Genomic DNA, 15,423 nt, shown 5'->3' with positions numbered 1-15,423 from the left:
GAGAAACGCGGTATACATTGGAGGACTTCGGAAATTTTGAACAGGTGTTTTTAGTAACTTGCACCTAAGTTTAAGAAAACTCCGGCATTTCATCTCCATCGAAGTGGGGCCACTGCGGCCGGAATTCGATTACCGACCGTTCGAGCGCCCAAACCATTACAAAGCCACACAGGTTCTTTCTTTCTACGATGTTTTCCTCGGTTTAGGTACGCCGTTTATGCTGGTGTGATGACCCTTGTAAGAATGTGTGCAGTTCAAATTTTTTTCATTGTTCCTGTATTTCAAGTTTTCTTCTCGTCCTGTCTCGAATCATTACGCAATTGATGTTGTTTTTTTAATCATTTACGACCACTGCGAAGCAACTAGTGACAGTACTCAGTGAATTCTGCCATGGAGCGTATAATTTGAATTGCTTCTGGCAGCACTGCATTAATGCACAAAAATAAATTATTTCTACACTGGATGATAATAGGGGAAACGGCAGGCGTGTACACACGCACACACACACCGTCAGTATTTAAACTCTTTCAGCACTCATTATTATTCAAGTAAATAATTCATTTATTAATACTGTGAGCTATCAGGGATCATACGCATGTGCTTATGCAAACTGTACTCGCGAAGCGTCCATACAAAGAAGATGCATAAAGACAAGACGGGGCACCGCTGTGTAGAATGAACACGCTATGTCGCAAAAAAACAAAAAAAAAAAACAAGTCAAGTTGTGCGATGAGAAGATCGTGGAGAAATAGTTAATGCAATAAGAAAGGCGTCCGCCTCAGTTGTACCGTGGGCACAGTGTTCGGTTGCTGACGCGAGGCTCACGCTTTCGATCTAGGCCACGGCGGTCTCATTTTGAATAACGTAAAACACCAGAGGACACCCATGTACTGTGTCAGTGCAGGCAAAAAAAAAAAAAACTGATTGTCAAAATTGCTGCAGTCCTGCAATCAGGCGTCATTTTAGAACGTAAAAGCCTCAGATAATAATTAACACTAACAAAAAAAGCATATAAACGACACCACCGATATAGATTTAGAATCCCCTCTGTGGTAACCGGCGTAGGGATTTGTTTTCAACATGAAAGAGTCAGCGTCTGCCTCTAGTGCATAAATCATGCGCAAGCCGTCAGCTTACATGAAATATGCGCTCCCTGCATGCATTCAGGCAAAATTAACTCTAAAAGATGTCCAAGCTTCAATAAGAAGAAAAGCTCGCTAGCTTGCACATGTTTCCGGGCGTATCAGGGCACCACACGAGCATTGCGTAGCGGGCTTCGGAGTTGTAGTGGGGAGGCGCAATGGCGGCGGTCGTAGCAGACGACGCGGCTGTCCTCACCCTCAGCGGAGGGCGCGGGCATCAAGGCACCCTAGAATGAGCTTGTGGTGTGGCTGGCTTAGAATGTGCACTTTATCGATAATTTTTCTTGCCTAGAATGCGCTGCCACACTTGGAGAAAATGTGCAATAATTTTTAGACACTGATATCTCTTCTTTTTTTTTTCCTTTCCAAAGTTCTTTGCTGGCTTTTGCTTGTGCATCTGACCGCGTGCACTCAGTTTCGTTGGTTTCAGTTTCGTCCTTCTAGTGATTATCGCCTCTCGGCCCTGCAAAGTTGATCCCTTTCTAATTTTCAATCTCTCAAAGGGTGACTGCTTGTGATGCTCTCATTTATTGCTTCCCGAGGAGCAATTACATGTGTCTGTGCAGTGCTAAATTACACAAGCGATGCCTCTGTGGTTGCATTTTCTATTTTGGGCACTCGAAAAAACTAACTATCTAGTTGGTGATGGTAAGTATATCGTTGGTGATGACACATGTTATAGCTTTTTCACTCATTTCGCTGTCGAGACAGACGCACATCCACAGAGATTTCTTCTGTGTGCTCACTCTCACAGTTTCGACTTATCGAAGCACGCGCCAGTTGCCCTGCTGCTAGTGAGTCGAGTGGCGATTCTTTCAATTTAGACTATTTCCCAAGTTAAAAATATGATTTATTGGATTTCAGTTGATCAGACAAGGATTTACTTACGAGTTCAGACCCAGCTAATTATGAAGGAGTGACATCTTGAAAGCATGTGTGGCATTACGATGAGGATTGGACTAAAGATGACTAGTCCACAGTGTTTAGTGTTAGAGCAAAAGCATTCTTCACCACAAAAGTTCTCTGGGGCACTTAATTTTGTATCATCATTATCAGCCTGACTACGTCCACTGCAGGACAAAGGCCTCTCCCATGTTCCGCCAGTTAGCCCGGTCCTGTGCTTGCTGCTTCCAATTTATACCCGCAAACTTCTTAATCTCATCTGCCCACCTAACCTTCTGTCTCCCCCTAACCCGCTTCCCTTCTCTGGGAATCCAGTCAGTTACCCTTAATGACCAGCGGTTATCCTGTCTACGCGCTACATGCCCTGCCCATGTCCATTTCTTCTTCTTGATTTCAGCTATGATATCCTTAACCCCCGTTTGTTCCCTAATCCACTCTGCTCTCTTCTTGTCTCTTAAGGTTACACCTACCATTTTTCTTTCCATTGCTCGCTGCGTCGTCCTCAATATAAGCTGAACCCTCTTTGTAAGTCTCCAGGTTTCTGCTCCGTAGCTAAGTACCGGCAAGATACAGCTGTTATATACCTTCCTCTTGAGGGATAGTGGCAATCTACCTGTCATAATTTGAGAGTGCTTGCCGAATGTGCTCCACCCCATTCTTATTCTTCTAGTTACTTCAATCTCGTGGTTCGGCTCTGCGGTTATTACCTGCCCTAAGTAGACATAGTCTTTTACAACTTCAAGTGCACTATTACCTATCTCGAAGCGCTGCTCTTTGCCGAGGTTGTTGTACATTACTTTCGTTTTCTGCAGATTAATTTTAAGACCCACTTTTCTGCTCTCCTTGTCTAACTCCGTAATCATGAGTTGCAATTCGTCCCCCGAGTTACTCAGCAATGCAATGTCATCGGCGAAACGCAGGTTACTAAGGTATTCTCCATTGACTCTTATCCCTAACTGTTCCCATTCTAGGCTTCTGAAAACCTCCTGTAAGCACGCGGTAAACAGCATTGGGGAAATTGTGTCCCCCTGCCTTACACCCTTCTTGATTGGTATTCTGTTGCTTTCTCTATGAAGCACTATGGTAGCAGTTGATCCCCTGTAGATTTCTTCCAGAATGTTTATATATACTTCATCTACGCCCTGATTCCGCAGTGTTTGCATGACGGCTGATATTTCTACTGAATCAAACGCCTTCTCGTAATCTATGAAGGCTATGTATAGTGGTTGGTTATACTCTGAGCATTTCTCTATTACCTGATTGATAGTATGAATGTGGTCAATTGTTGAGTAGCCTGTTCGAAATCCTGCTTGTTCCTTTGGTTGATTGAGTTCTAATGTTTTCTTTACTCTGTTAGCAATTACCTTTGTAAATAGCTTGTATACTACAGAGAGCAAGCTGATCGGCCTGTAATTCTTCAAGTCTTTGTCATCTCCTTTCTTATGTATTAAGATGATGTTAGCGTTCTTCCAAGACTCTGGTACTCTTCCCGTCAGGAGACACCTCGTAAACAGGGTGGCTAGTTTTTCTAACACAATCTGTCCTCCATCTTTCAGTAGATCTGATGTTACCTGATCCTCACCAGCAGCTTTGCCCCTTTGCATGCTCTCCAAAGCTTTTCTGACTTCTTCTATCATTACTGGTGGGGTGTAATCTGGGTTACTGCTAGTTCTTATACTATTAAGGTCGTGGTTGTCTCGGCTACTGTACAGATCCCTGTAAAACTCCTCCGCTATCTTAACTATCCTATCCATATTGGTAGTTATTTTGCCTTCTTTGTCCCTTAGTGCATACATCCGACTTTTGCCTATCCCAAGTTTCCTCTTCAATGCTTTGACACTTCCTCCGTTTTTCAGAGCGTGTTCAATTCTCTCCATGTTATACCTTCTTACATCGCATACTTTACGTCTATTAATCAACTTCGAAAGCTCTGCCAGTTCTATTTTGTCTGTTGTACTTGACACTTTCATGATTTGACGCTTCTTAATTAGGTTCTTCGTTTCCTGTGAAAGCTTGCCAGTGTCCTGTCTAACTACCCTGCCTCCAACTTCCACTGCACACTCCATAATGATACTCGTCAGATTATCATTCATTGTATCTACGCTAAGGTTGGTTTTCTCACTGAGAGCCGAGTACCTGTTCTGCAGTGCCACTCTGAATTCCTGTACTTTCCCTCTCAGTGCTAGCTGATTGATTGGCTTCTTGCGTATCAGTTTCTGTCGTTCCTTCTTCAAGTCTAGGCGAATTCGAGACCGTACCATTCTATGGTCACTGCATCGTACCTTGCCAATCACTTCCACATCCTGCACGATTCCAGGGTGTGCACTCATTATAAAGTCTATTTCGTTCTTATTTTCGCCATTAGGGCTCCTCCATGTCCACTTGCGGTTTTCTCGTTTTCGGTAGAAGGTATTCAAACTCCGTAAATTATTACGTTCTGCGAATTCTACTAGTAGCTCTCCTCTGGCGTTTCTAGTACCGATGCCATAATCTCCTACTGCCTGGTCTCCAGCCTGCTTCTTCCCTACCTTTGCATTAAAGTCGCCCATCACTAAAGTATACTGTGTTTTTACCTTACTCATTGCCGATTCCACGTCTTCATAGAAGCTTTCAACTGAAGCGTCATCATGGCTGGATGTAGGCGCGTAAGCCTGTACTACCTTCATCTTGTATCTTTTATTCAGTTTAATTACGATACCTACCACCCTTTCATTAATGCTATAGTATTCCTCTATGTTGCCAGCTATGTTTCTGTGAATTAGGAACCCCACTCCCAGTTCTCTTCTGTCTGCCAAGCCCCTGTAGCAAAGGGCGTGCCCATTCTGTAGCAGCGTATAGGCCTCATCTGTCCTCCTAACCTCACTGAGCCCTATTATATCCCATTTAACACCCTCTAGCTCCTCGAATAGTACAGCTACACTTCCCTCACTAGATAAGGTTCTAGCGTTAAACGTTGCCAAGTTCAGGTTCCAATGGCGGCCTGTCCGGATCCAGAGATTCTTAGCACCCTCTGCTGCGTTTCAGATCTGACCGCCGCCGTGGTCAGTTGCTTCGCAGCTGCTGGGGACTGAGGGCCGTGAGTTATTTGACGTAAGCATGTGGGAGGTAGTGGCCAGATACTGCACCAGGGTGGCCAATCCTTCTCTGGTGAGGAAGTGCGTTCTCGGCGGTGTTTGCCGGTGAGGCCGCACCCCAGGCCTCTTAATGCAGTTCCATCAACACGCGTATTTTTTTTTTTTTTTAATCCGGTTGGGAACTGCGCGGTACCGGGATTTGAACCACGGACCTCTTGCATGCGAGGCGGATGCTCTAACCACTACGCCATCGCCGCACTGCTAATTTTGTATGTCTGTGAGCAATGTTTATTATAATGCATAATTCTTATTTATAAAAAAATTGTAAAAGTGTTGTTGTTTGGGACTTTGCTCAATGTTTTTGTGCATAAACTGTGTATTTAAGAACACAATATAATTTTTTGTTACTTTACGGTCACGAAAAAAAACTTCTTAATCTTTTTTTAATAGAATATTCTGAAGAATTTTTTTCAGCAAAACAAAAAATGCATGTTTGCTATGCACAGGGGTGAAAATGCTGTGGCAATCGTGCCATAATGCGCCAATCTGACCTGCTGCAGCACCAGGCTGTGCATAAACGGCAATTTCCGCGATAGTTGTCGATTGGAGTTGCAATCACCAAATCTAGCTCAGTATTATTGTATGTTGACTGAGCAACACTAAGCGTTGGCTGTGCGAAGTTCGTGGATGTATCGATTTGCAGTATGATATGCAGTGTTTGATCATGTTGTAATTCGGTTCATTCATGGGGCATGCTGGTACTCGTCTCATCGCTAATATCATCGTGGTTCCCCCCCTCCCCCCCACTATATAGTATATTCTGGTACACTGTATCCCCGCTGAAGTGGTGGCACCAACATGAGTAACTCTGAATTATTTAGTAAAACAGTGAAACCTCGATAAATTGTACCAGACACGAACATGGCATGGCCATGCACTAAACGATAGTGCGCGTTTACAAGTACAAATGGGCATCTCCTGACGTTCGTCATAGCCACCAACAAAGAACCACGGCAGATGTTGCCCAAAGTGCCCACCAGAATAATTGCTTCCTTTTTGCCAAAGTGTGGAAAACATACTGGGCTAGCACTCTTGCTTGATCGGTAATGCCAAGGAGCATTTCGAAACTATTAGAGGATCCGGAACATGAAGCGAGCAAGATAGCGACAGAACGGACATCATCGACTGTTTGCTATACATACGTGCGCTTCTCTGCCGCGATCCGATTCTAAGCGACAACTGGCACTTTAATTGAAAACACGCAGCGGTCGTGTGGACTCTATCATGTCCTTGTTAGTTGCGCGCAGCGCGACGCCAATGCTGCCCACACTGTCACAGCCGGGCGGCTTGCTGTACCGTGCACACGTATTTGTGGTGTGGGTTGCTCGTTTCCGCTCAGCTTAATACCAAGCACAGATGAGCAGATTAGTGTGTTAAATTAGCGTGGAAACAAAAAACTTCTGCCAAGCAGAGTGCTCTGCTATTATGTAGCGCTCATGGAAATTAGAGATAAGCATCACTTGTCTTTCGTTTTCTCCGCGTTATTCTTCAGTCAGCTGGGATGTTTGGTGATGGGAACACACACACACACACACTGGCACTCGGCTGCTGACCTGCAGGTCACGAGATCGAATCCCGGCTGCAGCAGCCGTATTTTCGGTGGAGGCAAAAATGCTTGAGGCCCGTGTGCTTAGGGGCAACTCCAGGCGGTCGAGATTTCTAGGGCCCTTCACTACGGCATCTTTCTTAATCATATGGGAACTTTGGGACGTTAAAACCGCAATAATTAAATTTATTATTACAAATACACACATGTATTGGGTTGTAAGCCTTGTAATCTATTAGTACTGAATGTTTAGTAAAAACCATCGGATTTTTTTTTTTCCAGAAGTAATTTTGATTGACGATGATGTTTGACCCTTGAAAGCTGCTTCAAAACTAACTCGCATTGTTCCAAAACAAACCTTTTGGTGCTCCGAAGCTGCTCTGAAACTCCCCTTTTACTACACTGAAGCTGCTCCAAAACAGTGTTATTCCTGCTCCCTGAGCTGCTCCAAAACACGGAAGTCCACTTCCACCCTTCCAACCGTGTATGCTTTTCGTGAAAAAGTTTGACTGACTCTGAAAGGATTAAACCGAGAGTTCTGTTAATTTAAGCTCAGTATATCAAGGTTAACCTCTACTATCTTACTACTCTACTAGTTTTATGCCCTCAACCAAGCCCCCTACCAAATTGAGCATTCTCATTTAATGAATCTAATGTTAAGGGAAACCGTAGATCTGTTAACTGGTTTTCCTCTTAGATATGTTAAATTTGATCAGCTAATGAGTTCCCAGAAATAGGAATATTTGGGTGAAAAGCGCCAGATAAAAGAGGGTGCATGTTCACAGTACTCAAGTCTTGTACATAGGAATACCATTATACTTGAGAAAACAGCCACCAGGCCATCAACAGTACAAAACAGCTAGGCCTCCTGTTGGTCAAAGATCCTTATGTGTAAAATTAACTTGAATGGCGGGATTTGCATGGTGAATGCGAGACATCTGTATGTTACAGGTGATGGTCCAGTACTGAAGAACACATTTTCTGCATGCCTTTAGTTGCTGCACCCACTGCATACTGCTTTGAGGGTGGGCTGCTTCAGCAGTACTTATGTGAAGCACATGCTTAGCCCACTTGACTTACTTGATGGTGCTCTTTTACTGTTTGTACACTGTTTCAGAAGTTTCCATCAGCACTGTGTAGGCTATAGGGTCTTTCGGCTAATAGTAAGAGCACTTCCACGTGTATTCGTCTGCGTCATGCCGTCTGCTCATCATTTTCACGGCGTCTGCTCGCTGAAATGTGTATACACGCTCATTGCAGATACTATGGCTAGTATATTAACTTAGATATACAGTACAACAGTGAGACAAGCAGCCACACCAGGAATTCGAAGCAGGGATTTGTTGCTCAGCTGAAGATCAGTAGATAGTCATGCCGGCGGATAACTTCACTTTGTGGCTGTTTCTCTTCAACGCTGTTCGTGGCTCCTGTATGACTGCTTCTCTGTCAACGTGTTTCTTCGCATATTCTGCTGCAACGCATTTTTTCTCTCTTTTGTTTTCATCGAAGGAGGATCTGATGCACATGAAACGCTGTGCCAGGTTGCATGTCTGTGGGAGATGCAGCGTTCTTAGTTTGGCAAAGCAGCCCAAGCATTGTCTCGGCGCGTTACGCATAGCAGGTGCAGCTAAGCAAGCAGCATATCTCGCTAATAGACAATTATAGTTTACCGTTAGTGTGATAGCGGAGGTTAAGGGAATGGCGTTACCGTGCAGTTAACATTAGTTGTGGACAGCGTCTTATAGTTTAGCAGAATAGCATTTAGGTGCCCCAGCTGGGACGGTCGTGCCACCTATCGGATGGGTAATAAGTTAAAGACAGTGAAAAGGAAAAGAAAACGAGAATGTTTGCCTATGCCACTGCATGAACCATTGTTACAAGTTTATTTTGCTAATAATAAAAGAAAATAAATATGAACCATGCACCAAATGCGAAAAAAATTATGTTGCCGATTTGTTTACATTGATCTTGTAGCTAGGCCTAGATGCATTCGAAAAGGGAAGCTATCTCAAAAATTACACCATCTTATCCGTAATACTCAGTCATCGAAGCTAACTGAAGGCAAGCAAAGCCACCTTAAACAGTCGTTTGCTGCGAACAAGGGGAATATTTCAACAACTACGCCAAAATCACTTCAAAGCGGGCTTCCGAGAGCGCCACCATATTTACGTACACTACGTACACTTACACTACCACCGTAACTTTAAATCTGAAAAATACCGTGTGTACTGTAAGCGGTACGGATAACGTACGTATCTGCGCATGCGCACTTCGATTCCGATATCACGATACGCCCGGTGTACTATAACTGTCTAATAACGACAAAACACATCTAATGCTTTATCCTCAGAGTAATATGCAACAAATTGATGGCTGATTTTACTATTTATTTCTTACTGTCAGCTCAGTGGGCATGTTCAGATCGAAGCGGGTGGTCACTTCAGCGTGGGTGCTGCCATGTTGATTTCTTAACGCAGTTCATGGCGCTAACTCACACCAATAATTTAATCCATACCGAATAAGTGCAAAGAATAAAGGTATCATGCATCAATGTGGCGTAACACACACAAAAAAACACCAATTTTAGTCAGCCTTGCCAATTTTAAGGCATTGCAACTGGATAGAAAGGTGGGCTGGTTTGTTGTTGATATTCGTTCAGCAAACTGGGAGTGCGGGAGCACACCCAAGAGACAGCGAAGAGGCACACAGAGCTCACTCTCTCTGTGTCTCTTGTGGGTGTTCCAACGCTCACAGTTCACTGAACGAATTTCCAGGCACTTACTATATCTGAGACTACGTTTTGCTGCGCTAGCGTGTGGCTTTCTTATAACCCGTAGCTTTGGTAGTGCTGAACCACAGTGGTCAAACAGAGTATAGTGTTATTGTGCATTTTACAGAAACCTCTTCTTACCAAAGTTCAACTGTCACTGTATATGTCATTAAATCACCTAGAATGTCTGCAGAAATATTGCTGAATTGGTCGTCTTCTTCTTTTCCCTCCTCAGATATTGCCTATTGCCGTGCGGGCCTTGGAGGGCAGTGGTACATGTACGATGATGCATCTGTGACGGAAGTTACATTATCTGAATCTGATGTGAGTCTTCTACGACACATTAAAAAATTTTTTATTCTTGATTTGTGCCTCTGTGTAAGGTGATGATTGTGTTTTCTTTGAGTCTGAATGAAGCCTTAGCAAAGTTTGGGGCACTGAGAATACTGAAAGAAGGTGAATTTTATCACTAGTGAAGTGCAAAAATAAAACTTGACATGTGCTTTCTTATAGAACTTCAGCCAATTCAAGGGGGTGTGCTGCAGTTGAAAACTTTCTTCTAAGTTCATTATTGATTTAGGGAAAACTAAGTAGTTTTGAATGTGGAATCATTTTCTTAGTACACTATTTGGTTTTGAACTATTCTCTCTTCCATGTGTTATTTTAGAAGTTATAGTTTGCCTAGACTGAGACAGTTACGGACTAAATATGTCAGAATTACCTGAAATGAGATCTAAGCACAGGAAAACAAAAATGGATGTTCTAAACTTACTTGAGCAAAATTTATAATGAGCTGAAATTTCGTGACTGAAATCCCAGCTTGTCCTGGAGCTGCTCACGAATGTCCAGCTTACCATAACTTTTGTCCAAACAAATTTAGAACATCCATTCTTGTTTTATTGCACAAAGCTCTCATTCCAGGTTATTCTGATGTGCTTATTTACTTGGTAACTCTGTCAGTTTAGACAACACTTTTGCTCCCAATAAAGCTAATCAAATGTTTGATATTCCAAAAATTGCTAACTATACTTGAAAAATAATTGCATATCTGCATAGAGATTCACATAAACTCAACAAGTTTCATTGGAGTCAATAGAGAAAAAGAAAATGTATTCAGAACTCATGTTCTCCCAGTGATGTAAAAAACACAAATACAAAACATATTTTGTGTTGTGCTATTTATATTAGTGCATTGGTACCTCATGAGTAGTGCCACTACAGTAGGAGCTGTAAAATGTGACTAGTTTTTTTTTTTTTAACATTTCTTTGCTGTTTCCTGGCAACTTATTATGTGCCGTGTGCGTCTTGTCTTCACCTATGCTCACACCATTAAAGCGTGTTCGTAACCAGACCAAGCTGCTCCTAATGAACTGACGAGTTATCTACAGTGAAATCTTGTTAAACCGTACCCACTTAAACAGTAGTTTCGCTTCAAGAGTAGTAAAGTCAAATACCTGACTCGGCGGCCATTTAATATAATGCATTTTGTATCCGCATAAGCTGTCCCAGCTTATCACGTATGTATCGGTTACCGCATAGTTTTTTTTTTTTTTTTCAATTTTCGTTGCACCTCCCTCGCCACATGGCGTCTCCCACTGGGCGTCCTGATTGAACAGCAAGCACCAGAAATCGAAACACGCCTCGCTGATGATGATTCCTGTGGTCTTCCACTTTATATCAGTGGGGCACGTTTTAGTGTCCTGGCCGTAACGGTAATTAAATAAATTGAAACAAAAAAATTCACAACATGTCGATGAACGTTACAATTGTTCACTGTCTCCCTGACCACCATCTCAGAAGTCTTTTTTATTTTTTATTCTTATTTATTCTTATTTCTTATTCTTATTTCTTATTCTATTCTTATTTCTTTTTTATTGCTGTCGCTGCCAGGGGGTTCACATATTTATCGCGTCTGCGTTGATGAGCGTCATCTCTTTGATTTCTTTCTGCAACAGAAGTACATGGCCTCCCGAATTGGGAGTTCAGCACTGGGCTGGCTATGCTTCTGATATTGTTCATGTGGTGGCACTTTGCGCAAACATAGTGTGTTGTGAATTTTTTTTGTTTAGGTTTTAGTTATTCTTTCGATTAGGACACTAAAAAGGTGCCCTACCCGCACCCACCCTCTGATATAAAAGGGAGACCACTGACATCATGATGATCATCATTGTGCGTTGCTTTGTCGTCTTTGTCTCTTCGGTGCCGTGCCAAAGCGGTAGGTGTTCTCTGGCCGTGCCATGCTATAGGCGAGAGCTGCAAAGGCTGCAGGAGCATCGTTCTTGACGTGTCGTTCATGCTTGCGCTGCTTTGTACTTCGGTCATGCTGAAGCTAGGACAAAAACACCAAGTGCTGAAAATAAAGAAATTGAACTTATTTCGTGCTATTGAACATGGCACGAAAAAATTTGCGCTGGCTCGCGTAAAGGACCTGCCATTAACCACGGTGTGTGGAACTCATAATTCCAGAAAGAAGTTGCTCAGCAGTGCTGCTGCAACTGTGAAAAGGTGCCGGCTATGCAGTTGGTCGTTTTCGGATGTAGAAAAGGTGCTGGTGAAGTGGCAAAAAGCTGCACGATTGAAAAATCTGCCTATCTGCGGACCCCTCCTCGTGGAGAAAGCCCAATCGTAAGGCTTGGCAAATACCCATCATGCGGGTATTTGCCAAAAAGAAGGGGCTGGCGGAACAGCTGGCTTGCAGCATAAGTGAGTTTGAGGCCTCTGTCATTGCTGCTAGGCCGTCGCATCGTCGAATGAAGATAACATACTTTGTCACGTGAAGTTAATAAATTACTGCACGTTTTTTGTTCTTTCATCACACTCTCTCAAGGTTTCCTTTTTTGAGAGGTAAGTGGGTGGCCTGACGTTTATTCGGTTAAGCAATACTACTGTTTAGTACATACTTTTTTCAAGCACCTGCCAACTACTGTGTATGTAAAAGTCTCATAGCAATCTTGTGGTCATTTTCTAAATCCTGTAATCATTTTGGGCCGTTATGATGCATGCTGAGTGTACAGAAATAAAAGGAAAACATAATAAAAGGATAAGCTTGGTTTGTAAATACGGGCCTTACTGACAATACCTTAAGTGCACTCCTAATGAAAACTACGCTCTTCATCGCTTATTGCATGCTTATTTCTGGTTTCTTTTTCAGAAAAGAAATGCATACATTCTTTTCTACACGTCTGTGGATATGCGGCATCAGTTCACCTCGCAATCCTAAGGCTTGGATGTGACAAGATTAGCATGTTATATAGTAGATTCTATGGAAAGAGATATTTGTTGATAGCGCAACAATAAATTTAGTTTACGTATAGTATCGTATTTAGAATATATTGCCACGAAACCAATTACTATATGGAGGCCTTGTGAGGTCATTACTAAGTATGATTTGGTGTACATACCGTGAAAATTGTTTTTAATGTTGTTACTTGAGGCTTTTGTGAAATGTGACATGCCTTGCTGTACAGAATTAGTTTCTATTACCACAAAAGACATGGGGCGATCATGTGTAGATGTATAAATATTGTATGATGTTGCAAAGGGTGCTAGCAAATCAGCAACTTGCATAGTGAATAAAGAGATTCTTAAATTTTCTCAGTCTTTACTTTTTCTTCTTTGCTGTGATTGAGTTTTAATATGTATGAACTGAAATGTACTTTGTGGGATGCGAGGCGGAACACATTGTCAAACTGTTCACCAGCCTTCATATAATGAAAACATGTGCTAGTATACTTACAACCCACTCTAATAAAGTAATTGTTAAGTTTATCTCGGTTATACGAGCATGCCTTATAATGAATGTGTATCTGTTCTTAATATCAAACATAATTATGCCACGATTTCTGTAATGCAACTCCTATATAATGGAAGTGTCACTGTGTTTCGACAGTGTCTCTGAACCGACTTGGGAATATCTTCCACCAGCACGTAGACTTAGTTTCCTTGAGTGGCTGCATTTTCTCGGAGCACGCTATCAGGAGCATCTTCTGCTCTAGAAATTTGATTGCCTGTCTGAGAGTTTTCACATACATATGCTCACACTAATTGAAGGCGTTCAATGACATTTCTTATAGGTACAAGATCAATCTTTGTACAGATGACGTCACTGTCCATGTTCAGTTATTCTGTCCACTCTGGTAGCATGACGAGAAGCCTTCCAATTACAATTAGTACTTGCACTTTCAGCAACTGGCCCTTTGTTGAAGCTCCTATAAATGCTTATTATAGGGAGCGACAACACAGTGTCTTAGTCAAGTCAAGATCCTTGACGATGTGACACATACCCTCGCTGGGGGATTGGCCAAAAACCGGATAGTTTATAAATTTCTTCCTTAATAACAGGTTAAAATAATCTATTTATGAGAAATAAAAGAAAGATGCTACAAGACGAATTTGATGGTTGAATTGTAAATAATCTGTAGTATAATGCAATAAAGCATCATATTTGATTTAATATGAATTTGGAAATTTCAAAATCTACCGAAGAATGATTTCAACACTTAAATCTCTTTGAACTTTTGACGAACTCCTGCAATTTGTCAAAAATCTTCCCGTCGCTGTGGCCTAGAGACAAAGCCCCGGAAGAAAGCACATTTTGAGCATTTAAATCTATTCCGAGAAGGTGGCAAATGGCACATAAAGTGTTTTTACATAAGGAAGAGAATCTATTACAATAAATGAGGTAATGTTCAGTTCACTCATTTACACCACAAACAGGACAATGAGGGGAGGCTGGCAGACCAGCTCTGTGTAAATATAAATTTAGCTACGGAATTTGACAGCGCAGTGTAGTCTTAGTTTTATTTCCAATGGTTTCGATCGGTTTACTAGTGATTGCGACTTCCGTTCCTCGTGTTTGACATATTTTACTATTCCAATGCTATAACAAGTGCTTGAATTCTGGTATGGCTGTTAGTGAAGGTGTAGAAAATTCCTCTGACAGCAGTTTCGTTCTTAATCTAGCATCTATCGAGAATTTCGATGCTGGTAATACCTCAATAACGGGCCCATTTAAAGATGACTTGGCCAGCGCATCTGCCATTTCATTCATATAAATGCCCTTATGTCCTGGAACCCAGACCAATTTGATCAGATTGAGATGCGAGGGAACTAATGCTTTGAATGCACTCTGAGCATGCGAGTTCTCATCTGCAGTAAGGGAGGCACATACTTATAGTGAATCCGTTAAAATTATTGTGGACCTTACTGAAGCAGTTATTTTACAGAGAGCTAGAATTATTGCAAAAAATTCTGCTTCAAATATGGGCACAAAATCTGGAAGGCAAAGTGGAAAGGACCAGTCTAAGACAGGAAAAAAACTACCAATTCCACATTTTTCTTCCCTTTGTGACGCATCAGTTGCTATGACTGCTTGTATTGGCGTATGTGCCAGGTAATCTTTTAATATAGCTTCTAAAAAACTGAGCAGTATCAGTTTTGAAATTTTTGGAAATATATCATCAAATTGTAATTCAATAGCATTGTGAATGGTGTTGATTAAAGGAACAGCATTAATTTGAACGTCTAAATCATCTAGAAAGCGCTATATAACTAGAATTCGGGGTATACGAAATCTTGACCAGTATTGTCCAAAAAACAAGTCAGGACGGTCAATAAAAACTGTTTCCAAGTGCCTTAACGGCGATTCATACAGCCTGAGAAATGCCTGTGTAGCTAACAATTTAAGACGGGTCGCAAGTGAGCCTCCAGATACAAGATCTTGATTGAAACAAACTTGGGGGAGACCTAAGCATAGTCTCAAGGTTTGTGTCTCTATGACTACCAGAGAATGTATCTTGTAGGCAGGTGCCCCCGCGTATAACACACATCCAAACTCTAGCACCGAGCTAGTATACATACAATACACTGAGATAAGAGTATTTCTCCACATACCTAACCGACTATTACTGATTTTGCTTAATATTCCCA

The 15,423-nt window shown here is 42.0% G+C and overlaps 1 protein-coding gene across 1 annotated transcript in view; it reads left to right on the top strand.

Annotated features, from left to right (window-relative positions):
• Positions 1-13,088, top strand: part of LOC119172991 (ubiquitin carboxyl-terminal hydrolase 8) — a 246,966-nt gene extending 233,878 nt beyond the window's left edge. The window contains exons 23-24 of the mRNA XM_075893916.1: positions 9,731-9,819; positions 12,647-13,088. Of these exons, the coding sequence (XP_075750031.1) occupies positions 9,731-9,819; positions 12,647-12,715 (158 nt within the window). The 3' untranslated portion in view covers positions 12,716-13,088. The remainder of the gene's footprint in view (positions 1-9,730; positions 9,820-12,646) is intronic.
• The last annotated feature ends 2,335 nt before the right edge of the window (positions 13,089-15,423 follow it).

The sequence above is a fragment of the Rhipicephalus microplus genome, chromosome 4, assembly GCF_043290135.1.
Source record: "Rhipicephalus microplus isolate Deutch F79 chromosome 4, USDA_Rmic, whole genome shotgun sequence".
In the NCBI taxonomy this organism is placed as follows: domain Eukaryota; kingdom Metazoa; phylum Arthropoda; class Arachnida; order Ixodida; family Ixodidae; genus Rhipicephalus; species Rhipicephalus microplus.
This window is presented reverse-complemented; position numbering and strand designations above follow the sequence as displayed.